This window comes from Miniopterus schreibersii (assembly GCF_964146895.1).
Source record: "Miniopterus schreibersii genome assembly, chromosome: 8".
Taxonomy (NCBI): domain Eukaryota; kingdom Metazoa; phylum Chordata; class Mammalia; order Chiroptera; family Miniopteridae; genus Miniopterus; species Miniopterus schreibersii.
The window spans coordinates 83,348,624-83,373,960 of NC_138109.1; the positions used below are offsets into that span (position 1 = coordinate 83,348,624).

The 25,337-nt window shown below is 52.0% G+C and overlaps 1 protein-coding gene across 1 annotated transcript in view; it reads right to left on the minus strand.

Annotated features, from left to right (window-relative positions):
• SLC22A23 (solute carrier family 22 member 23) overlaps positions 1-25,337 on the minus strand; it is a 140,868-nt gene that overhangs the window by 104,411 nt on the left and 11,120 nt on the right. The window contains exon 2 of the mRNA XM_081145314.1: positions 617-720. Coding sequence (XP_081001440.1) covers positions 617-720 — 104 coding nt within the window. The remainder of the gene's footprint in view (positions 1-616; positions 721-25,337) is intronic.

A 25,337-nucleotide genomic window follows, 5' to 3' on the forward strand; every position in this document is an offset into this window, starting at 1 on the left:
CTGCTCCAGACCCTCGGGCGTCCTCACCCGCCCAGATGAAGCATACCCGTCCTCACCTGGTCATGGCCACCTCTGCCCCCAATGCCCATCTGTTACCCAAGTGCAGGCCCAGCTCCCCATGGACCCTACAGAGGCATCTCCTGGCCAAGCCAACTTCAGGGCCTAACCCTCTCTAAAACCTGTGGGACATTTTGAGGTGCCCCCTGTTAAATTCACTAGGTCCTCCTCCCCATCTCTGGATGCCTCTTGTACATCCAACCCCTCAAGGCTCAGCCCAGAAAGCCCTGAACATACATCCTCAGGCTCTTCCTATCTGAACACTGACTGTCAGTGGGAGAGACAGCTACAGGCTACAGGCTGCTGGCTGGTTTCACTAAATTCTAGTGCTAGAGAATTGCAATGAATTCAAAGTCTCCCTTCACAAGGGTCTGTTACGGGCACTGGCCAATTCTTTTAATTCTGAACTCTCCAGGTGACGGCTTCAGCCTTCTGTTCTGGCACCAACACTGGGGCGGAGAAAAGACTCAGTGACAGCAGCTAACACTGACCACTCCTCTTTAGCCAGCAGTCTCGCAGTGGCCTCCCAAGGTTCGCATGTGGGCATGTGGGTACTCACCAGTCCGCAATGCATCCAGTTATTAGGTAGCCAAAGATTAATCCAACCAGTAAGGAGAACTTAGCGATATGGACCTTCCAGGCATTATCACACACAAGATCCCACTAGAGAGGGGCAAACAGAAAACAGATCAGAGAGAGCATGCACAGGGGCCAGTCATCGTCAATCACAGGGCAAAACAGTACTGCGGTGAGGACCATGCGCCACTTACAGCACCACGTCTCCTGTACCTTTAAGAGCCTCTTCAATGTTTTTGACAATCCAGCAACAACTGTTTTAGTCGGACGCAGATAACAAAAGTCTGCAGGGAGCACCCCCATGAAACCTGAGATGTGTGTTCCGCCTGCCCCTGCTACCTGGGGAAGGCCACGCGAGGGGCAGGGAGCGGCCAAGGGGCTGGGGCTCCTGGCCACCAGCCCCCGTGAGCTGCCCAGCAGACCAGAAGCCAGGTAGCAGAATGACAGGAGGAAATTAAAAGCAATCTTTGTGTTTCCATCGCCCCAAAGTTCACAAACTTCATAAGTAGTCTTAACAATAAAGTTGGTTAATAACAAGTGTTGAAATACCACCTTTAAGTCTCTGTATTGTTTCCCTGGGATGTCCCTGCATTTCCCACAGTGCACCGCAAAGCTCTCTGCTCCACGTGCAGGGAAAGCCGGTCCTTCTCGGTACAACATTTAGACTATTTTTGCAATTAAGTTTCATAATTTATAAACAAATAAAATCACCCTCTGATTTTTCTCTCCTTTTGCAGATGCAGGAGAGAAGCCCGTTTATTACCTTGAAGTGACATGTGTCCCAGGGGAACACCTGTGAGGACACAGCCCTCGACCCACAAAGAGTGAAGTCTGGGCTCAAGGGGCAAACAGAGTCTCTGCTGGGGGCACCCGGAGGATGCAGTCCCCATCCGCGCCACCCCCAGCCCTGGGGAGCATTAGTCACCCCAGGCCAGTGGAGAGGGGGCGTGGAGAAGGAAGCTGGAGAGGCGGGGGGGGGGTGAGGGAGGGGGACTGTCAGAACAGGCACCTGGAAGCAGAAACAGGATTCAGGGGGTGGCTGGGCTGAGGCTGGATCTTAGCTCCGCCTTCTTCCACATCTCCCCCCTGTCCATCTTGAAACCCAGAGCATAATGTAGGGGACCCTTAAGGATGTGGCAAGCTCAGGTCAGTTTCTGGAAAGCCGAGCCCCTCAGCTGTGGGTCTCGGCTTCCACGGGCTTTGAGGAAAGCTGACTTCGGCATCAGACTCAAGGAGAAGGGAGGGCATCTGGCCCAGACAGGGCAGGAAGGCAGCTGCCTGTCAGGTTTTGCCTGGACTCCTTGGGACACATACTTGCTCACTGGTGCCCCCGAGGCATGGTCAACTTTCCAGAGACCTTGGGAGAGCGGCTAACTCCTCTACCTATGGCTTAGGAGGAAAGGGAGTGCAGGCATGGACCCCTTGCCAACGGGGCAGGGCTGGCTGTGTTGCCTCTAGGTTTTCTCATGTCTGGGGAGTGGGAGCACTGCTGGTGCTAGAATCTTATCATTAGGAATCAAAGTACAGGAGATTTTTGGAAGGGCAACTTCATCCTGTGTTTGTCCCAGTGGTCCTCAAAGGTGATCCAGGGACCAGAAACATAAGCAGCACCTGGGAATGTGTCAGAAGCATGAATTCTTGAGCCCCACCCCAGGCCCCTGAGAGCTTCCAGAGTGAAATAAGTGGTAGATGCAGCTTAACTTTAGCAGCTTAACTTTAATGCAGCTTAACTTTAATGCAGATTAACTCTGACGGGCTTCCAGGTGATTCTGACCCCTGCGGAGGTCTGATCACTGCTAGGGGCCCGGCCCTGCCATTCTGGAGCCTGACTGAGCTCTGCTGTTCTGCCCTGGGTCAGGAGCAGATTGCAGCCAGACACTGGACAGACCCTGCACAGCAGCACTGGCTACTGTTTTGTACTGCAAATGCAGGATTGTGAAACTAGATTATGAGTTCAGTAGGTCTTTGATGGCAAACTTGGAAAACCAATATTCATGTATAGATTGTTTCTAGGAAAAAAGAGATTTTTAATAACAAACACTTTCCAAGGTGCAAGCGATCTCTCGCCTGGGGAACGCAGGCTGTGCCTACACTGTGAGTTATAGCATCCTAACCAACAGTGTGTGTAGTCTACTTCCCAGCTGGGTTTACACACTGAGGCCATCTGCACTGCTTTCTCCCCTCACTGCGCAGCCCAGGAACCTGCCCGCATCATCGACTCCCACAGTAAGAGCTACACCCATAGGACAGCTGGCTAACCTGGGAGAGGAGGTGCTAGGACACCTGTAATCATCGTCCAATCACACCACACCTGCCTGTGCCTCAGCCTGACACATTCTTAGCAGGAGAGGGGCATACCTGGCCCCAGGTTGCTGCTGACACCAGCTGCTGGCTCTGTGGCAGAGCACCACGCACAGGTCTCCACCCAGACTTCCTGCTGATGAGTTTACTTGAGGATAAGTGATAGATACAAAGGAGCACATCATGCTTATATTAGATGCCAGAAGACCAGAGATTTTATAAAAGCATCCAGAGGGTGGGGGAATTGCCAATACTGTAGTGAACTCAGTCACCTGAATAATAACTCTATCTGGCTGCCCTTGGGCAGCCAAGAGCCAATTTAGTTGCTACCAAATCAAACATTCAGTGACCTCCTCAATGAACCTCGATTGATGGACAACACTCAAGTGGAAACTGAAATGGTCGAGAGAGGCGGGACCACTTCCACAGCCAGTATGAAAAGAAAGCAGGTCGAAGAGCTCTCAGGCACCTTTGCTCAGCCTTGGGAGGGGCCAGGACCCAGGACCAGGCAGCGCCTGGTGCACAACCCCTCGGTCAGGCTCAGGGGTAGATGGCAACTCTGAGTCCACAAGCAAAACAACTCCAGGCCCAGCAGGTTCCCCCAGAAGGCCCCTCATGCCTGGGGCTCTGCCCGTCACACCACCCTTAAGGCTGCAGGGCCCTCCCAGGCACATTCCACAACCTGGGGGCTGGTGGCACCACTGAGACAACATCGCATGCTTGACGTCTACTTCTGTGCCTACAGAAATGTACTGGGAAAAGGAAGTATATTCCGACATATTATCTTCAAAGGAATCTCAGCAGTATGAGGAAGCTTTCGGATCACTCGTTCTCAAAATGGGTTTGCTCCACTGTCGCCACTGATCATTTCACAGCGAAGGCTACGGACGATAAAAAGTCTGAAACATGCAAAACCAGGACTTAACGCAACAGGGTGGGTCCCCGACATTACCCTTGTCAGCTCCCTCTTCTCCCCCCTACACCATCAGTCACCACTTCCAGGGGCTCTCCCTTTCACACACTCCAGCACCCCTCCCCCATGCATCTCCACCAGGACAGCCTGCTTCACGGGAGCAGGGCAGGGGTTCACTCACCATCCTCCAGGTATGGGGCCGAGAGGCTTAAAAAACCCCAAACACTTCCAGACTCCCTTAAAGCTAAGGTTTCAAATGTGATTTAGGTTCTGCCAATCAGCTGTATACCCAAAATAACTTTCAGTGCACAACCTAGTTCTAATTTTTGGGATGACTGGAATTCGGAAGCGTGTGAAGCAGGGAGTAATTCTCCCAGCCACATCTGGTTGGAGGACTCGGTCTGGAGGTGGCTAAGGTGTGACCTTGGAGCCAGAGGTCAAACAGTGGTCCCAGATTCCCCAGCCTCCTGACTGTGACTCAGTGCCCTGGGCAGGCTGGTCTAGGGAGCTGTCCTAAGAAAACTTCCAGAGGCCCAGCCTTCAGCTGCTCCTACAGGTTAGTGAGCACTATTTCCCTGTGTTTAATCGCTAGCTCCTTCAACACTTAGTGTGGTTTCTGTTATCTGCAAATTGGGCCCTATCCCCTGATTAAATTTCCTTTACGGGGTTTGCAGAACTGGACATCATCACCCTCCCTTCCTGAAGTAATATAGGAGCCTCCATGCATTTACTCCAGCCTTCCTCTAGTCCATTCCCTGCAGAACACTGAAAACAATCCTTGAATTAGGCAGGTAACACCTCATCGGTGGTTCTGACAAGATCATAGAGGCGGTCAAGCCGTCGCCCCTTTCATAATCGTGGGCTTGCTTTCTGTGCCTTGGTTCCAAGACCAGGGCTAGTCTACGGGGAGGCCGTGTGGTGCTTGTGAGCCAAGACTAAATAGTGAGAAAATTTACCCTAAAAGTGCTCTCAATTGTAGTTGCACATATTCCATTACAAAATAAAAAAAGGCAGAGGTTACAGAAAATCTGGTAGGTTTTTCTCTACCTATATATTTTAAGGATATGCTAAAAAAAAATAAAAAAAATTATATGACTTTCAAAGGAATAATCTAATTGCTTGACTTGCCAGAGTAAAGAAATATTCATCAAGGAAACTAGTAAAATTTCTAATGAAGATGGAAAATAAATGGGAAATAAGGAAACACTCTTAGTTTCAGCAATAGTGGATACTCTGACAAAGGTTTTTAAAAACAAGAACGTGAAAACAGAGAACAAACAAAAGAGTATAAAACCCTTGCAAGGGAACGTGACTGATTCAATTCTTAAGTGGAGCTGGAATCCCTCAGGGTAAAACTAAGGTGAGAAAACCACCTATGGAAGTGCCAACAGGTTTTACAACAGTTTAACTGAGACTGCTTAATTATTATCCATATTAATGATTTAAAAATTCCATGCATCAAAAATATATAAAGACCCAAAATTATAAACACCCAAAATTGCAAAATACTTTTAAGGGGACCAGGATGTGCCACCCCAAAATATGCCACTGTGGCCTAAGGATGACTTTGAACTGGAGGCAAATTAGAATCAACAGGGGCAGACCGAAGCCTTCCCAAAGCTTTGCTTACCTGACAGCAGACTTCTGAGAAGTGCTGGTGCCGGGCCTCGCGCTCCTGGGGGACTCCCGTGGCCACGGGACAGAAGTCAGGCCTGAGATGGGTCTGCAGGCCAGTCTGACTGCAGCGACCTTATTTCCCACGTCGGCTGCCCCTCAAAGCCCAAACCCCTTTTCCTTCCTCTTGTTGCTTCCCTACAGATGTGCTGTTCTTTTGTTAAGATGCTAAATAAACCCAAGTTCTGGCCACCCCTCTGAGTCACTGGCCACGGAGCAGCTCCGATGTGCAGGCTCCTGCGCCCGAGAAGGCGCCAGCTTCCTCCCTCACCTGGCCTTCCTCAGACTGACCCTCAGGGCCCAGCCACAGAGCCTAGGAGGGCAGAGGGAAGAGTCGCTTCAACAGTAGCCAGCACAGCTGCCAGGTAGGTTACCAAGGGTTAGTACCTTTCACATTAATAAGTATCTAGTAACAATGTAGACTAATATTCCAACTAGAAATAAGGACCTAGGCAATTAACAAAATATAAATGGCTGAGAAATCCTCCATTCTACTAATGAAAATCAAAACTGAATATTCTATTTTCAAAAAAAATTTTTTTTTAAATTTCCCAACCATGAAGGGGAAACAGGCGCGGTCCGCGCGCAGAGCGAGGCGCGGCGCGGTTCCCGGGAGCGGCAGCGCCCGCAGGACGGGGCTCCGGGGCGCCTCACCCCAACGGGGCGCCTCACCCCAACGGGGGCGCCTTCACCCCAACGGGGCGCTTCACCCCAACGGGGGCGCCTTCACCCCAACGGGGGCGCCTTCACCCCAGCGGGGCGCCTTCACCCCAGCGGGGCGCCTCACCCCAGCGGGGGCGCCTTCACCCCAACGGGGGCGCCTTCACCCCAGCGGGGCGCCTCACCCCAGCGGGGCGCCTCACCCCAACGGGGGCGCCTCACCCCAACGGGGGCGCCTTCACCCCAGCGGGGCGCCTCACCCCAGCGGGGGCGCCTTCACCCCAACGGGGGCGCCTTCACCCCAGCGGGGCGCCTCACCCCAGCGGGGCGCCTCACCCCAACGGGGGCGCCTTCACCCCAACGGGGGCGCTTCACCCCAGCGGGGCGCCTCACCCCAGCGGGGCGCCTCACCCCAACGGGGGCGCCTTCACCCCAGCGGGGCGCTTCACCCCAGCGGGGCGCCTCACCCCAACGGGGGCGCCTTCACCCCAACGGGGGCGCCTTCACCCCAGCGGGGCGCTTCACCCCAGCGGGGCGCCTTCACCCCAGCGGGGCGCTTCACCCCAGCGGGGCGCTTCACCCCAGCGCGGGCCCTGCCCGACCTTCTCCCCAGGAAGCCAGGCGCCCGCGGAGGTGCCGCGCCCTGAGGCTGGAGGGCTGTAACTCATGAGAAAAGCACGGGGCCTTGCCTAAATGTGCAACAATCCCACAGTCCATTAAACGTCTGCTTCGAGAACCAAGGGCTGAGGCTAACGCTCACCCACGCGGGGGAAACCGGGGACAACTCTCCAGAACATCCCAAGTGGCCTCCGGAGGGTTGAATGAAGACAGTCTTATTTCCAGCTTTATACTTTCGACTTTCCCAAATTTTCTACAATTCACCTATAAACCTTATGTGAGAAAAAAACACAGATAAATATGATGAAACTCCCCTGGTGGCACAGGAGGCAGTGATGTTGGCCAGGGCTAAGACAAAAATCATAAAAAATAACAAATAACCACCTTTTCAGGGATCCGCCCTGCAGCGCAATGTAAGAACCCGCGCCCAGGGGAGGCTCGTTTGGAGAGCGCCTTGGAGCGCACCGGGCCTCGCGGCCGCGTCCCTCGCGGTCACGCACACTGCCTGCAGCAAACAGCGCTTTTAGGGAACGAAAAGGAAAACGTCCCGGAGTTTCATCTTCGGTGGTGGAGATCCCCACATGAGCTCTCTGCAGGGGAAACCGGGAGGGGTCACCGCCCTCTGAGACGTTAACAAGCCCAAGAACGGAGGCAAAGAGGACACACTTCTGCTCAGCACCGCAAAGGGGTACAATACCCCTTAAAACTTCAAGCTTAATAAAGCAAAACTCCTGGATGAGTTGTAGAAATTTAGAGAAATATAGGTCAGCTTCCTGCAGCCCCTTTTCCCCAAAAGCAGCCCTTCAGCAGCCTCTAGCGAACCACGGTTTTGCAGCAGGTGCGGCCCTGAGCTCGCCTGGAGCCCACGGCAGCCGCGGGCGCGCAGGAGGCCGCGGGGGGGGGGGGCCGCAGAGGGGGGCGCAGAGGGAGAGGCCGCCGGGGGGCGCACAGGGGGGCGCAGAGGGAGCCGCCCAGCCCACTGATGGGCACAGCGGGCACCACCAGCTTCTCAACGTTTGAGCGCCGATGTGCCTGTTTTTCAGTATGTATTTTCATCTAGTAATACACGATTTTTTTTCTTCTTAAAAGACTGTATCAAAATTTAAGCTCTGCTACTTGTTTTGAAAATCACTGGCTGCTTCTTGCCCCTAAGCTCATCCTTCCATTGTAGGAGATTCGCTCTCAACAGCAGCCAACACAACGCCAGTTGGGCCGGCGTCCCCCGGCTTCCGGGGCGCGAGCGCCCTTGGGGAACGGCGGGAGCATTAAAAAATTTTTAGTTTTGTTTCTGTTTTTCGTTAATTGCTGCTCATATTGCTCAACTTTTCCCCCCAACTTAGTGCCAAAAAACCAAACATGGCACACTGAGGAAAAGGGCTGTGCCCAAATCCACCGCGGGCGGGCACGCGGGGCGCGGGCGGGCACGCGGGGCGCGGGCGGGCACGCGGGGCGCGGGCGGGCACGCGGGGCGCGGGCGGGGGCCCTGCGTCCCGCGTGGGCACGAAGCCCGCGCCCAGCCGGAGCCGCGGCCGCGGCCGGGCGCTGGTTGCATGTCCGGACCTCCGCGCGGCCCCTGTGGCTGACGCAGTATTCTGGGTGCGTTCTGACCCTCGCCCAGTGGCCTCCGGCTCGTTTTCTCCTCCCGGTGACGGCTCTCGCCGCCGCTGCCTCTCGCGCCTCCGCCCTGGAATTCGAGCATGTTTTTTAAAGGGCTACAGACAGGAGGCCTCAGTCAAAGACAGCTTAACAGGGAAACAGAAAAAGCGCCACTGACCAGGCCCGGGGCCCAGGCGGGGTACCTCTGGGAGAGCAGACGGGGAGGCAGCGCTTCCCCCCACTTCCCCGGGGCGCCGGGGTTCCGGGCAGCGCCCCAGGGCACCGGGCAGGCGCGCTCCCCAGCAGCAGAGGCCGAGCAAGCAGGGGGTGCCCTCCTGCAGCCAAAACCTTGGCCAGTCGCTCCAAATTCTGCAATTCGTCTTTTACTCATGGCCTTCAACAACGACCTCTAAAAAGGGAAATTAAAAGTAAGCCCTATAAATTAAAGAGGCCTGTTGCAAAACCAGGAAAAAAAGGGGAAAAAAGCCACCCCACAGCCCTAAGCATGTAACAGAGGAACCACGGCCGCCCTAAGTGAAATCGAGACAGGCCTCGCGCACACTAAGGTGTATTAAGTCACTGGGAGGCCGCTCACCCGCGAGATTAAAGGGTCGTTTCATGTGCTGACAGGATATCCTTTTGGTATAAAAGGTGCAAGAGCAAAGCTGGACTGTATCACGACGTGTAAAATGGCCACACTCATTCTGGGAAGGAGCCAAGTGCGGGGACAGCAGGATCGGGACATCCTTGGGAAGGGATGGATTAACGATCACCCAGGCATGGTCAGTCCTGGGAGAACGGAGGCAGGAGAAAACCCTTTCACTCGTAGAAGTGCCTCAGTCCCTTCGCACTGCCCGGCAGGCTGTGACCCTGAATTAACGCCGCCCTGTTACGCTCCCTTTAGGACCTGAGTCATCCCTTTCATCTGTCAACCCCCATCCACATGCCTGCCCTTCTGCTTGCCAACCTCTGCACGAGCCAGCCATGCCAAGTGCCCGCCAGTGTCCACACCTCCCCCACGGGTTTTTCTGAATCAGCGCCTATTCAAAGGATAAAGCTCATTTCAACCAAAATTATTTAGCATTGTATATAACCTAGGGATAGGAGTAGGGCAGACTTTCTTGCATTTTTTCTTTCAGTAAGCATATATTACCTTTGTAAGCATGCAATTAAGTGAAAAGGGAAAGAGGTACAAAATTACAAAGATTCAAATAAGTACAGTCCTATATTTCTACCCAATTTAATAAACTCAGGTGAGGGGTCTCTTCCTTCTAGGCTGGTCAAGTGAGGCTTCTCTGTACTTCTATGGCGTCCTGTACTCATGATAAACACCCAGACTTTTTATCACAGTATATTATAATTGCTAGCCTTTTACAAGTCTTTCTTTCACTAGCTCAGAGGTTAGCAAACTACAGCCTGCAGGCCAACTAGGGCCCTGTCCCCTGTTTGTAAATAAAGTTTTATTGGAACAGCCACACTGTTCATTTCGTCTCGTCCCTGACTGCTTATGCACCACAACTGCTTCTCCAGAGTTGAGTGGTTACAACGCAGATCACATGGCCTGAGAAGCAGAAATGTTTACTGTTTGGCCCTTCATAGGAAGGTTCCCAACCCTGGCACTAGACTGTGTTCCTCAAGAAAGGGACCATGCCTTATTTCTATGTGCCTGGTCTCTAAGCTCACATCTGAATGAGGAGATGCAGAGGCAGAGCGTCAAGCAGACACTGTTACTCCCAGGAGTCAGATGCTCTTTGTGTCTGCTGTGTTCACTGTGCTGAGCATCTTCCTAATCCTTTGTTCTCTGACTATAATTTAATTCAAGTAATTAATACATAATTATTATACAAAATGTATATAGGCAATATAGTTTTTGTTTCCACCAAACTTTCCACTATTAGTAATTTTCCCCCAGAGAAAGGTAATTTTATTTTTATTATAAAAGCCAACAATATTGAGTATAGAGAAATTTATTTAAATTTCTCTCTTAATAGAACAAATCTATAATATAAATTAGGCGTTGTTCTAAGAAGAAAGGAAACTAAGATTTGTTAAGTACCTACCATAGTCTAGGCACTGTGATAGCTGTTTTGACTAAGCTCTCTCATCCAGCGATCACAACAGGCCTCTGACACAGGTGTGTCCATTTTGCAGGTGAAGAAACTGAGGCTGAGAGAGGTGAAGCAACTAGACCAAGATCAGATGGCTTAAAGTAGAAGATTATAAATCCAGGTCTGATTAAAACTCATGTTCTTTCCCCCAATAAATTCACAGAAGCAGCCCTAGTTCATGCAAATAGAAACACTTCTCAAGTTTATGTTAAATTGTTACAGGTTATAGCATTTGTCTCGCCAGGTCTTTGATACACTTGGTATACATGGAGGCACAGTTACAGAATTGGGGCGGGCTTCACTGTTATTTCATGGTTAGGTAACCAAAGTAACTTGCAAAATGCCTGTGAAGAGCGGGTATTTAATAAATGATAGCTTTAAAAAATATCACGGTATCTTATTCTTCATAGAATTTTAGTACCGAAATGCTGGGAAAAGTCAAGGTCAACCTCCTAATTTTAAAAATGAGGAACCCAAAGCCCAGATTGGTGAAGTGACACTCAAACTAACCCAGCTTGCCACTGAGCCAGGAGTGGGCTGAGCCGTCTCCTGGGTGACAGTTGCTCTACCCCAGCTTCCGCGGAGAATCCCATTTCCCCACAGGTCACCCCAATGCACAGGGACATGTGGCCTTCTCCAAAAGCCTCACTAGTCAGTCACTGCTGAGCAAGACAATAAGGTGAACCTCCAATTCCTAACCTCATGGTCATTCTGTCTGCCTTCATTCTAGTCCAAAACCCTTATGATTTTTTTTTTTTAATTAACCCAACCTTTTAATTGAGAACAACTCAGGCTTCCTGCCAGTCATTCCTTTTATAATTTATGAATCAGAATAGCTGAGACGCCAAACCAGTTTCCTCCTGTTTCAACCGGTCTAACCATCTTGAAAGGACAAGAATGATATGAAGTAAAAGCGAGGGTGTCGCCCGCCTTGTCGTCTCAGACAGGGAGCCGCACAACTGCGAGTCTAACTGATGACCTGTTTCCTGAAGACAGTGGCACCCGCCTGCTATAGCAAAGGGGCACAGCGCCACAGGCTGCACCTGGCCCACAGTGTGTCCCAAGGTTACCGAACTCAGCAAATGTCTAGCCAGAGGGCAGCATGGCCCTGGCCGGTGTGGCCCAGTGGTTAGTGGGCCGGCCCTTGGACTGAAGGGTCCCGGGTTGGATTCCGGTCAGGGGCACGCACTCAGCTGCGGGCTCGATCTCCAGCCCTGGCCGGGGCACGTGCGGGAGGCAACCGATCAATGTCTCTCTCTCTCTAAAAAATCAGTGGAAAAACTATCCTCGGGTAGGGATTAACAACAAAAGCGCAGCACAGTTTTGTGAACTTTTACCCATCTAGTCTGTCTCTTTTTTTCTTTTTAATCCTCACCTGAGGATTTTTTCCACTGCTTTTCAGAGAGAGTGGAGGGGAAAGAGAGAGAGAGAGACATCGATGTGGGAGCGACACATGGACTGGCTGCCTCCCGCGCACAGGGTCGAGCGTGCGACCGAGGCACACGCCCTTGGCCGGAATCGAACCTGGGACCCTTCAGTCCGCAGGCCAACGTTCCACTCATTGAGCCAAACCTTTTAGGCCTGGTCTTTGTCTTCACTGAGCTTGGGCTGGGCTGTAGTCTGCTGTCCCCCTGAGGAAGAACATCACAGGTAAGGAGAGCCTGGCGGAGGCATGGAGTCCAGGGCCTCCCCTGGGGCAACTGGCCTCATGGTGAGAGTGCAGATTCCGACTCGGATGGACTGAGTTTCGACGCTTGGGAGTTTTCCCTTGGTGGCCCTGTGACCCAGGGTAAGTTATTCCACCTCTTGGGGCCTCAGTGGTAACAGCTCTGATACAGGAGTCACAAAACCAACAGCATAGGTTTGTTTTGAGTCCAAAGGAACGAGTAGTGTGTGCCCTGAGCGGTAACTGGCAGAGGCGACCATGACTCGTTAATCCATCCGTCATTTAGGCAGCTCCTTGGGGGCTGTTGTTAAGTAACATTTGACTGTGAGAATCACAAAACTGCTTTCAAAAGGGTTCTGACATTGAGAGTCTGCGCTATTCATGGAGACTTATCCCTAGCTGATGCTAACGAAGGGGCCTTCACCAGCTGTACATCCCGTCTGCACAGCCAGCCCCGGAACAGAACCGGGAGAGGCGGGTACAGAGGTGCCCCACTGCTGCACTTGCCGTGGGAGGCACCCGAGGGAGCAGGCAGCTCCACGCGGGGTTCTCCACACCTCCCACCCTTCCCCAGAGCACAGGACGAGGTGCCCTTCGCTGTGCCCTCCATCGGCACACAGGGGGAGCAGCCGGGCACCGCCTCCCAGATGCCCCACACTCATCCCTCAATATACGATTTCCCTGGCCCAAAGGAAAAGCAGCAGGTGGCTTCTCAAAAGCCAACAACACTCCTATACCCAAAGGGGTCTTTATATTTTCTTCTTGAACTATTAACCTCCTAAAAACACGGTGCCTAACCAGCAGTGGGACAACAGAGGGTGACTGTGCAGTGTGCCTCAGCAGAGAGCACGAGGGGGCAGGCACAGGCCACGGGCCGGGCAGGAAGGGGCGGCCGAGCCCAGGTGGTGAGCGGTGAGCAAGGAAAGGGCCCTCACCTACCACTCCGGGTGCCGCTGGCACTGGGAGTATGCTAACTGATGGACAGCTCGCCAAGGTATTTCCTCAAATACAACTCAAAAGTATCCTTAAACCAAGGCCAGAACCATCTCCCTGAGAAGTACTGCTCACTGCTGTGAACCAATCCTCCTGGACAGACTCCAGGAGCCCACACAGGCGTGGCCAGGTGTGTGACAAATGGGCGTGGAGAACCTACTAGACAGTCTGAACCTCAGCAAGGAGGGAGGCGGGAGGGCAGAGACCCTCTCACGCCCAGTTGGGGTCTTTAGGAGTGTCTTCCAACATGTCCTCCAGCTTTGCTGAGCTGCCCACCCGCCCTCTGGGTTGACAGGGTGACACAGGACTTCATGGGTGGCACCCTCAGATGACCAGCTCAGAGAGGACCTCCTCCTGCTGGGACGGATCTGGATTTACAGCACTCAGGAGCCGGGGGTAGGGGGAGCCCCTTAAGGAGCATGGAAGCAGCTGTCTGCCTGTCCTACTGCTACATGCTAACTGCAATCAGGTCTGCTCAGCTGAGCCAGGGCCCCTGAATTCCATCCCAGACTAAGGCGTGCCCTGAAGAGGTACAATTCACAGACAGTCCAAAACAGTGCTTGCGTTAGCCACTGATGCAACAGAGTGGACCGCAGGGAGCTTTTCACAGGACAAGCAAGCCCCCCACTCCGCACTCCCCACTCTCTCCTCTCTCTAAGGCACACAAGCAGAAGACAAGGTAAAATCAATGGTCCAAACAAAACCCTTCCACTGGACTGTGTGCTGTGTGGCTGCACCTTTAAGACACACTCACTTCCACCTCAGCAGCTGAAGCTTGTTCTCTGGGCAGCAGACTGGAAGGGCAGCAAGAGGTGTTCATCTCACAAGGGCCCAATGGTCCAGCCACCACGATAACATCACTGAAAACAGGGTTTTCAGGAGCCCTTACTGTGTGAGTGGGTGTCAGGAATCCTGCACGTGTCACTCCCAAACCTACTTGACCTGGGAAACCAGCTCCCCCGATGCATACTTCACAAGGCCTATTTTTGGGTTGCAGAATGAGAGATGTTACCGCGTATATTTTGTTTGCCTTCATGGCCTAATATATGATCACAATGCAAATTGTAACACGTGATAATTCTGGCATTTGAGCCCATGAATATCAAAGGGTGGTCTAAGTAAGCAAAAAAGTTTTTTTTCTACCTTTGATCAGAGAAAATAAAAATAACTATTTTCTCTGTCTTCACAACAAATTATAAGGGCTAATTAGCAACAGATGGACAGATATCAAATACTCAGGAAATTATATGCAAAGGTCAGTCATAACAAAAGCAATCACTGTGTCCAATTCAGCTTCCTAGGAAAGCAATGTAACTGCACTGCAGGACCTCACCTCTTCTGCAGGAGCCAGTCAGCCCAGGTCCAGGGGCGCTTACGTCTTCTAGGAAATTACTGACACTATCTCATTCTTTGAAAAGTAGCCTACATGCCCCCCAAAAAGGGAGAGCAAGCACAAGAGCAGATATTTGTACTTCCATGTTCACAGCATCATTGCTCACAACAGCCAAAATGTAGAAGCAACCCAGGGGTCCACTGACAGACAGAATGTGGTACAGACATACAAAGGAATACTACTCACCCTTAAAAAGGAAATTTCTGACACCTGCTATTACATGGCTGTGCCTTGACATTATACTAAATGAAATGAGCCAGGTACAAAAGGCCCAATCCTGTATGGTCCCACTGATGGGAGGTCCCTAGAGAAGCCGCAGAGACAGAGCGGTTGGTGCCATGGCCTGAGAGGAAATGAAGCGCGAATGTTTAATGGGGACAGGCTTTCAGTGTTGGAAGATGAAAAAGTTCTGGAGATGGGTGGTGGTGATGGGTACACAGCATTGTAAATGTACTTAATGCAACAGAACTGTACACTTAAAAATAAATTGGTAAATTTTATTTTGTGTATATTTTATCACAATAAAAAAATGTAGCCTGACTGGAGTGGCTCAGCGGTTGACCTTCAACCTATGAACCAGGAGGTTGTGGTTTGATTCCCGGTCAGGGCACATGCCCACGTTTCGAGATCAATCCCCAGCAAGGGGCATGCGGGAGGTAACTGATCAACGACTCTCTCATCATTGATGTTTCTCTCTCCCTCTCCCTTCCTCTCTCTGAAATAAAAATAAAACATTTTTTAAAATGTGTATCTCTAAGTCTTAGCCTGAACTCTTTGACTCATTCCAGTTCCGCCAATGACAAACCCAGGGTGGGGGAATGGGCAAGGTGCTGTTCCGTTTAACCTAAACTCCGGTGGCACCGCTGTGAGGAGAACCAGGAACGAAGATCTTGGCAGAAAATGATGGAGCTGTCACTTCCTTCCTGCACGTGCCCAGCCTTACGGAACATAGTAATCTCAAGATCTCCACGTTCCAGGCCGCTCTGCACAGCATCTTCTCTCCACTGGAGAGACCAGTCCTTTCTCCTCAAAGCTGCCTCTGAGTGGAAGGGTACAAGGGACACTGCTCACAAAAAAGGAGTCACCACAGCTCCCTCCACATGGTCACCTGCCCCCTTAACCTGCGCCTTCCACTTCACACAATGGTCTAGGCAGGTGAGCCCGAGTGCTGTCCTCATGCAGAAAGGCTCTCTCCCTGTCGCTACCCAACAGCCAGCACTGTCATCCAGGCCCACCGGGACCTCGTCTGTGTGTTGGAGAGAATGACAAAGCTTTACTATTTCATGCTCAGCTCGTCACCTATTGAGTCCCAGGCCCCAAGAAAGGAACGGTGCAGAGAGGATGTCTCTGCTCTCGAGTCAGAGTGTAAGGATACAGAGCAGGAGGGGCGGAAGGACTGACAGGCTGAGAAACGACGACTGCAGCAGCAGGTGCGGGTACTGGGCCCTGGGAACAGAGGGGCCTGAGGCTCCCTTTCAGTCCCGACTCTCTCTTCTCCACGGTCAGGTGCAGGGGCTGGGCAGTGAGACGAGAGGAAGTGTGGGGCAGGCAGGAGGCTGGCCATGGGGCCAGGCCCTGAATTAGAGATGAGGGTGGAGACAAGCAGGGGGCAGACCTGTAGGGGCCTTGCATACCATGTTACAGAGCCAACAGTTTATCAGAAACAACTTTTGCCCTGGCTGGTGTTGCTCAGTGGTTAGCATCCGCCCATGGACTGAAGGGTGGTAGGTTCGATTCCTGGTCAAGGGCATGTACCTCGGCTGCAGGTCTTATCCCCGCCCCTGTCTGGGCACATGTGGGAGGCAGCCAACTGATGTGTCTCTGTCACATCAATGTTTCTCTCTCCCTTCCACTCTCTCTAAAAATCAATGGAAAAAAATATCCTCGGGTGAGAATTTAAAACAAACAAAAAAACCCACTTTTAAATGGAATTAAACTGTTAACAGAAATGCAACCTTATTTTGGCATTTGGTTAATGCTGCCGTTGTCAGAAATAGCAAAATATACCACCTATAGTTGCAGGCTACCAATCAATCACAGGCTGCCAGGTTTAAAGATATGGAAGAGCCCTGAAGGGGAAGGAGAAGGGTGTCCCTGTCGGTCACGGGCACCTTGGTGTGAAAGGCTTTAATCTCTTAGCTAAGGTCAGTTGCCCAGATGTTTTAGAAAGTAGGTAGAGAAACAGAGGACATTTCAAGAAAGGGCATTTTAGGGGACCTGGGAGATCCACCTAAGTAAGGGTGTTGAAGAGCTGGATGTGATATGGGCTAAGGGAAGAGGTTCTGAGAGCGAGAGAGCAGGGAGCCATGTGTCGGTGGCCCAGCGGCTGGCCACACGCCACAGAGGCAGTCATTGCCAGGCTGATCTTAACTGCATCCTGTGAACGCCCACAGTTCTTGTTTTAAAGGTCTGGAGTTAATGGGTGGAAAACTGCAGTGGGTTGTGTAAGGCATAATAGTCGTCCACCTGGCTGCAGAAAGGACTCACATGAGATGTTTCTGAAAGCACAAGCTGCTGAGAGGGGGCCTGCTCCCTGACTATGTCCTTCAACCCCGCAAAGCCGTACCCAGGAAGTGTCACCTCCACTTTGGAAATGAGGTTCCAAGAGGCTAGGGAACCCCCCGAGCATCACAGTGATGATGTCGCCCGGGCGGCACGCTGGGCTCCCCATCTCCGCCCCGGGCGCTCAGTCCGAGCAGAGCCTGCGCGCAGGGGAGCCCTGATCTCTGCTGAGGACAAGGGCTGCGGGGAAGCTGGCTGAGACGGTAAAAAAGCCTGCACTGAAAATCGTTTTTAAAATGACTTTTTACAGCCTGGCCAGAGTGTCTTAGCTGGTTGAGCACAGTCCTGTGCACCAAAAGGTCACTGGTTCGATTCCCGGTCAGGGTCAGGGCACGTACCTGGGTTGTGGGTTTGATCCCCAGTTGGGGAGTGAACAGAAGGCAACCAACTGATGTCTCTCTCGCTTTCCTGTCCTCTCTCTAAGCATGTCCTCAGATGAGGACTGAAAATAACAACAGCCCTAGACGGCTGGCTCCATGGTGAGAGCACTGCCTGTAACTGAAGGGTCCGGGTTTAATTCTGGGAAAGAGCACACACCTCAGTTGCAGGCTCGATCCCTGGCCCTGGTCAGGGCTCATGCGGGAGGCAACCAGTCAATGTGTCTCTCTCCCCCTCCCTTCCACTCTCTCTGAAAAGCAATGGAAAATATCTTCAGGTGAGGATTAAAATAATAATAATAATAAAATTAAAACATCTTTTTTCCCAAATCATGGGACTACTCTAACAGAACCTAAAGGAACCGAGCCTCGTTGCTGCTGTGCATAACCACTGTTCAAACACTCAGTACCTAAATGTGCGAAGAACTCTGTAAAATCGCCGCCTCTGTACCTCCTGTATTTCTTCTCTGGCTCAGCAATTTCAACAACCATTGTGATAAATGTATCATTTATGCTGAACATTTTGGGGCCTCCAGTCTCTAAACGGTCATCTCAGTAAAAGTTCATCACTGCCTCCTTAACCTACTTGAAAAGAAACGCAGTTCCACTTGGGGCGACGTGTGCTCAAGAGCAAACATACTTCCAACAAAATGCTGAGTGACCCATAACACAGCAGAATCCCGTGAAAAATGGTGGGAAATGTCTGCCTACATTTCATTGCTTCCTTCATGGTTTTTTAAAAAAATTATTTATTGATTTGAGAGAAAGAGAAACACTGATTTGCTGTTCCACTGACTTGTACACTCATTGGTTGCTTCTTGCATGTGACCTGACCAGGTATCGAACCCACAACCTTAGTCTATCAGATGACCTCTAAGCAACTGAGCCAGCCAGCCAGGGCCCCTTTATGGTTCTTAGCCAGGAGAGGACGACTCCCTCCTTCCTGTTGGGAAATACTCCTCTAATTCCCTCCCAGCCAAGTGCAGGTCAGGTCCCATGAGAAAGGACTTCCCCTTGCCGCCCCTTTGAACTGAGGCTGCTCCTCTGCCTTCAGCTGGGTGACGGCACAGGCTCTACCTGTCCTGTTTGGGGTTTTGCTTTGAAAGTTCTTTACGCCTGGAGCTGCTTGCCCTCCCAGGGCTGACCCAGGCCTTTAAGAAAGAGTGAAGGGGCTTCCCTCCAGGACCCCAAATGGCAGCAGGTGGCCACAGGCCAGACCGTTGGCTGCTCAGGGCACTCCCTGGTTTTTCAGGAGACAGGAGGAGGCATGGGACACCTGGGGAACTCCCCTCGGGTGACAGCACAGCAGCAGACTGGCAATGCCATTTCTAGGTGTGGCTTCTCCTGCCCAAACATATTCCTGTCACCACGCCATTCCTAGGGCCTCCTTCACAAACCTGGGAGTGGCTCGCTGGAGCTGTGGGGCCACATTCTCAGGGCCAGGGTCACACACACTGGATTCCTGCCCCTTAGAGAGGGTAGCCTTCCTCCCACACCCCCCACATGCACCTGTCACTCCCCTGCTTCCTATCCCTGAAAGAAAGGAGAAAGAAGGAAACTTACCTAGGCTATAAAAATGTCAAGATTTCTCACTAGCTGCTCTGATTCTGTCAATCAACTTTAAACATGAGAACTTGAAAGTAGTAAGAGGTAGAAAGGATTTATAAAATTCAGATGCTAAGGCTCACAGAAGTGTAAGCATCAGTCACAATCAGGAAACCACCCAATGCCCACAGCAGGTAGAGAGGTAGACAGAAGGCGGTCTGCACACACACTGGAGACCACTGAGCAACAGAAAGGAGCAGTTACATGGACAAATGTCAAAGGTGGTGCTGGGAAAGTAAGCAGGCACAGAGGTCTACACACTGCATTGTTCCACTCACCGAGCTCTGAACACAGCGTAACTGCTATGGTGACGGAAAGAGCAGCAGTGGCTGCCTGCGGGGGGGGGGGGGGGGGGGGGGACCAGAGACGGGAACTTGAGAAAAGTTCTGTATCTGCATTTAGGTGGTGATTAATGGGTGTAATGAGTCAAAACCCACTAAACTATACACTTAAAATAGGTCTTGCATTTTACTGTAAGTTAATCATACCTCAATATTTAAAAATCTGGGGAATTGTTTTAAATGGGTCCCTGAGGATAAGGCAGAAATATCCCGTCTCCTCTTCCTTGCATTGGTCCTGCGGCGGCAGGTGGCAAAGAGAAAGGAGACGCCAGGGGGTGGACAGTTCCCAGATAGAAAAACCCAAGCCACGGACTAACCTCGGAATGAAGACATCTGCACGCTCCCTGAAGCTTCAGAAGTCAATCTCTAAGCCAAGACTCAGAACAGGGGGCCAACAACTCGCACAGCTGCTGTTTCAAGGCCTACAATTCCAGTCCGAAACAAGAGCTGCTATAACTGTATCAAAAGCAAACAAAACAGTCCCTACCCTTGGTCTACCCTCCTGCACAAAAAGGAAGAGAGAGCCCAGTGCTGCAACCTTGTAAGGAGCCCGGGAGCACGGGCCTTCCTCAGCCCCTGCCCAGGGGCAATGGCGCCCCAGCATGACTGGGACCCAGGCCTGCTTCCCGCCTGGCCCAGCGCGGTCAGGTCAGCCACATCACAGGTCAGCCACCACCCTCAATCCTTAACTCCAGCGGCACTGTGAGTGGGGCAGGCCCCTCCTCAGGAGGCTATTGTCAGGATGCAGCTCGGATGTACCAAAGACTAAGATGCTCAGCCCGTAAAGCTGACACAGCCTCTTCTCTCCTGCTCTCCCCAGCCCCCTACCCCCGTGAAGGGTGCCCATGAGCACTCCCACCCCAATTTCACAACAGACAAAATGAGTGGGAGGCCCTCTTCCTACAAAACTTGTGAGGACAGAGCTGCCTGTGTTCTGGCCATAGCAGCCTCCTCCCTCCTCCCCGAGAGGACTCTGTGGTGGGCTGAGCTATGTCCCCAATGCGATCTGGAGGAGTCCTAACCCTTGGTGCCGCAGAATGTGGCTGCATTTGGAGACAGGATCTTTACAGAGGTAATTAAGGTAAAATGAGGTGATTAGGGTGGGCTTGTGTCCTCCTAAGAAGATTGGGACACACAGGCACACAGAGGGAAGGCCATGTGAGGACGCAGGAGGAGATGGCTACCACAGGCCACGGAGAGAGGCCTCAGGAGAAACCAGCCCTGCTGACACCTTGATCTCAGACTTTCAGCCTCCGGAAGTGTGAGGAAGTAAATTTCTGTTGCTTAAGAAACCCAGTCTGAGGCTTTGTTCCAGCAGCCCAAGCCAACCAACACAGTATTAGAATGAACCGACGCCGAGGACAGTGACTTCACTTCCAGAAACGTCACAAGCATTTCTGTATATCCTTCACTCCATCTGACTGGAGTGAAGAAAAATGCCTTTGGAGACTTAAAAACCTGTTCTCAGTTTTCAACTATTTACAGCAGGCAGCATCCTAACAGGCCTCCTCCAGCTTTCAAACCCTTTACAACACTGTGCGTCCCTTACTCTGTCCCATCAGAGGGCCTGCAGCCCAGTTATTCCCAGATCATGCGCCACCCTTCCCAGCTCCATTCGTCGTCTCCCAGTGCTGCCTTCCACCCATCGCTGTCCAGCAGGAACACCCACTCCTCAGGAACAACCCTCAGGCTCCTTCCTCCTGCAGCTCCCGACAGTGTTTTGCACATAGTAGCTGCTCATTAGACATCTGAACATTACATATTGCTCTGGACTTTTCTTCTGTGACATTTTCCCTGCATAAATTTTTAACTACTATCTGAGATTACGCCACTATATTTTCTGCAGATTCAAACAGATCAGCTAAGAAAGACTACACATCATTGCCACCCTACCCTAAAGAAGAAAATGCCTTTGGAGACTTAAAAACCTGTTCTCAGTCTGATAAACTACAAGTCTTTAAACTCCCTGGTAACCTTCCATTTAGTAAAGGTCATTTAAGTTTCCCCAGTTGCTGTTGGAAATGAGATTCATAACCAGGGTGGTAGCTTTGCTTTCCCTTTAGTTACTTACCGAATAATCTGTCCAAACAGAACTAGGGTTCTAAAAACCATATGGCAGATGAAAAATTAATTAAGTAGAGAAACCACAGCTTATACTTAAACCACAATCCAATTCAATTCAAACACGTTATCAGCAGACAACAACACAAAAAACCCCTCTCTCACAGCCTTGATATCCATTTTTGAAAAGCTGCTCCTTATGAGACTTACCAGAGAAAGGTTAAAAACAAATCTCCTATTAAAATGAAATAACCAAAACCCCTGCTCGGGAATGTAGATTTGATGATTCACGGCCCGATACCCTCCGCAAACTGCCAGGTCGTGAACAGGGTCCTACAAAGCCGCGCCAAACCTCCTGAGCTTTACTTCCCCTCCCTGGACGACCCCTAGTTGAAGCATCTTTATAACTCAAAGGTTATGTCCGAGTCCCGATCAGACACCCCATCCAGCCCACAACACTCAGATTGTCTCACCCTCCACACCCTTGAGAATTCTGTACCAGGGGGACCACGCATGTCAGCACAAACACTCACGAAGCAGCAGGAGCGAGTAGGACGCACAGCCGGGCTGTGAGCATCTGAGCGGAGGGCGGCTGGGGTGAGCAGACGTGGCCCCACCAGCAGCCGCTCACACCTGGCACGCGTACCTTCACAGGTGCACGTGTCATGGGAGCTGCCGCACTCAGACCACTTTAGGTTCATGCCTGTGCTCAAGGCGAGGTCATCCCCATCTGTTCCTCAGCAAACGTAAAGAATGCTTGTGTTTGGTCTGGCTGCTAGCTCCTGGTGTCTGGGTCTCTTGGGGGCCTTCTCGTTTCCAGCTGCTGAAAATACTAGCAAACCACCCTGACAGGAATTAATTATGGAAAAGGCTGGTCTGAATTAGAGACATTCTGAACATAAATACCTTTATGTCCAAATTCATGTTTCTTTTTCAAGTAATCAAGCCTTGTTATAAGTGGAGGCTCAAAGGAGCTTCTTTAATGAGCACCATAGTCCTTAACAGCATTTTTCTGCATAAACACCCTCAGGCAGATTTTCATATGCGCCTCTGGGGTGGACTACACGTGCCCGGAACACTCAGTTGACACCATTAATGTGCTTAGCAAACCATTTCTTCAGAGGGCAAGGGGGCTGGGCTGAGTCCTGGTGATTCCTGGCACTGTGAGCCTCCCTGTACAACCTGAGCCTGCCTGCCATGCTCCCTCTATGGGGTACAGAGCAGCTGAGGTCTCCCAGGCTGACCCGGCCATATAGAATGTGGTTAGGAAACACAATGAACTTTTATATTAGCCTGGACCAAGATTACTCAATCTTGGCATCCAACATTTTGAGCTGGATCACTCTTTGCTGGAGGGCTGTCCAATGCATTACAAGATGCTCAGCAGCACCCCAGTCTCCACCCACTAGATGCCAGTGGCACTCCCTCCAACAACCAAAAATGTTTCCTGGACACCAAGAGTCCCCTGGGAGGGAATCATACTGCATGGGAATCATCCAGAGAACTTTTTAAAACTGTGCCTGGGTCCCACAGGTGTTTCTGAAAGTTCCCCAGGTGACTCTAAGTGCTCCAGACACCATCACCACTCTGCCCCCAATCCTAGCTCAGACACACCAATATGGAGCTCTCAGGAGAAGTAGCTTTTTGACTAACATTCTGAAAAATGGTGGCTTAAAGTAAGAATAATGTACTCCATACCCCAGTATGGTTTCCAGTTTGATTAGCTGTTGTTTCAGATTAATCACATGCCTCTTCTCAGCTCACTGAAATTCGACTTTGGCTCCGAGCTGACTCAGCTATCTGTCCTCTTGTTCCTGCTCTCGTCACCCGGAAATTAAATCAGCTTCCCTTACCCAGGAGAGGGTGGCAGCCTTTCCCCACCTCCTCACCTACACCACTCAAGAAATGTTAGCTGAGCACCTACTAGGTCCAGGTCCTGAGAATATGTGTATGGGCCAGGAGAGCAGAGGCAGGGACCAAAGCAGAGGACCAGGGCGTCAGGAAAGGCCTGAGGGCGGTGATAAAATGGCAGGAAGAAGTGGATTCTGGGCTGAAGGAAGGACCGCCACTGGCAAAGGTCCAGTGCTGAGAATCCCTCAGGGACTGGAGCACAGGCTTTCTGTGCAGGTGTGATGGGACAGCCACAGGCGAGGCAGGCAGGTGCCAACCATGACGGACCTCGAAAGCCCACCACATAGGCTCCACTCATCCAACAGGCTATAGAGAGCCCCGACATTGTCTGAAGCACAGGCATTAAAAGAGCCACTCAGCTACTCAGGAGCAAAACTGGGACTTGAGGCGGGGCTGGGGTGGGGGGTACATCAGAGGCCAGAGGAAAGGCCTAGCCCAGCAGGTACCCAAATACTCAGACCTGGGGCTTGCAGGAAATGCTGGGGTCACAGACAGAGATCAGGGGCTGCTGCACTCAGGGTGTGCTGGACTCAGGAGCTGGGGGCTGTATCATTCCCCTACCAAAACCCCTACCAAGAAGTGCTGACCCCATGCCTCAGGCTGTGGCCTCATTTGGATACACAACCTTTACAGAGGTAACTAAGGTAACACAAAGTCACTGGGTGGGCCCTAGTCAGACAGGACTGGTGCTCTTGTAATAAAAGACATGCAGAGGGAGGACCCTGTGAGGACACAGGGAGGCAGCACCCATACACAAGCCACAGACAGAGGCCTCCGAGGAACCAACCCTGCCGACACCTTGATCTCGGACTTCCAGCCTCCAGAAATGTGAGAAATAAGCTTCCGTGCTACTTGTTTCAGCATCCAAGCTGATGCATACACCTGGGAGCTATTGCAGGGGTGAGAGACTGAGGACTCGGGCAGAAGACTGGAGAAGAGGAGGGCAGAGGCAGGACTGGAAAGGACTGAGAAAGGGCCTCATCTGCCAAGGGGCTGACAGCTGCTGGGGGGGGACTCTGCAGAGGGGCAGGGACCTGGGGGAGGGTGGAGGACCCGACTCCACAGGTCCATGGTCAGTTCCTGGGGCTCAGCTTGATGTTGTACCAGTGGACTAAGAGCGTCTGAGATTCCTAAACCCAGAAACGAAAGAAGAGACCCAGGAGGGTCGTGCTCCATCCCCAGGTCTGTGTCTCCTGAGGCTCAGTGCCCATCCACAGCTGGTCCTCAGCTCCCTCCCAGCCTCCCAGTACACTGCAGCACAGAGGTGAATCAGACCCTTCCTGAAAACCACCTGGACACGCCCTCACAGCTGTGCAGGGGGAGGGGCCACTGCCCTCACCCTCTCCACTGGACTGTGCTCCTGGCAGGAGCCAGCTGTGCCCAGGGTCCCCACTTCACCAGCCAGTGGTCTCTGTGCCCCAGACAGGCCAGGCTTGCCTGATGCCGGGCCCCTCAGGAGAGCCTCAGCAGTTCTGGTTGTCTCTGTGAGGCCTCAGCAGTGGCCGGTCAGCCCTGGACACTCTCCTATGACGGGAGTGAGCTTGCTCTTGACTATCCTTCTGCCCCTGCCTCCTCTACTCCAGGCCCCCAACTGAGTCCTCAGCTGCTTACCCCTGTGGCAGCTCCCAGGTGTATCAGTCAGCTTGGATGCTGAAACGAGTACCACGGAAACTTATTTTCTCACACTTCCAGAGGCTGGGAAGTCTGAGATCAAAGTGTCGGCAGGGCTGGTTCCTCTGAGGCCTGTCCCTGGCTTATAGGGTTGTCCGAAACCCAGCCTCCCTCCGGGCGGCTCACAGGCCACAGCACCCTGCCCCCTACTGGATGGTGGTGGGCAGTTCTAAGAAGGTGTGCCTGCTCTCCCACACCCTCAGTTCCCAGCCCCTCACACCCGTGTCCCAGCTCATCCCACACTGCCCTGGAGT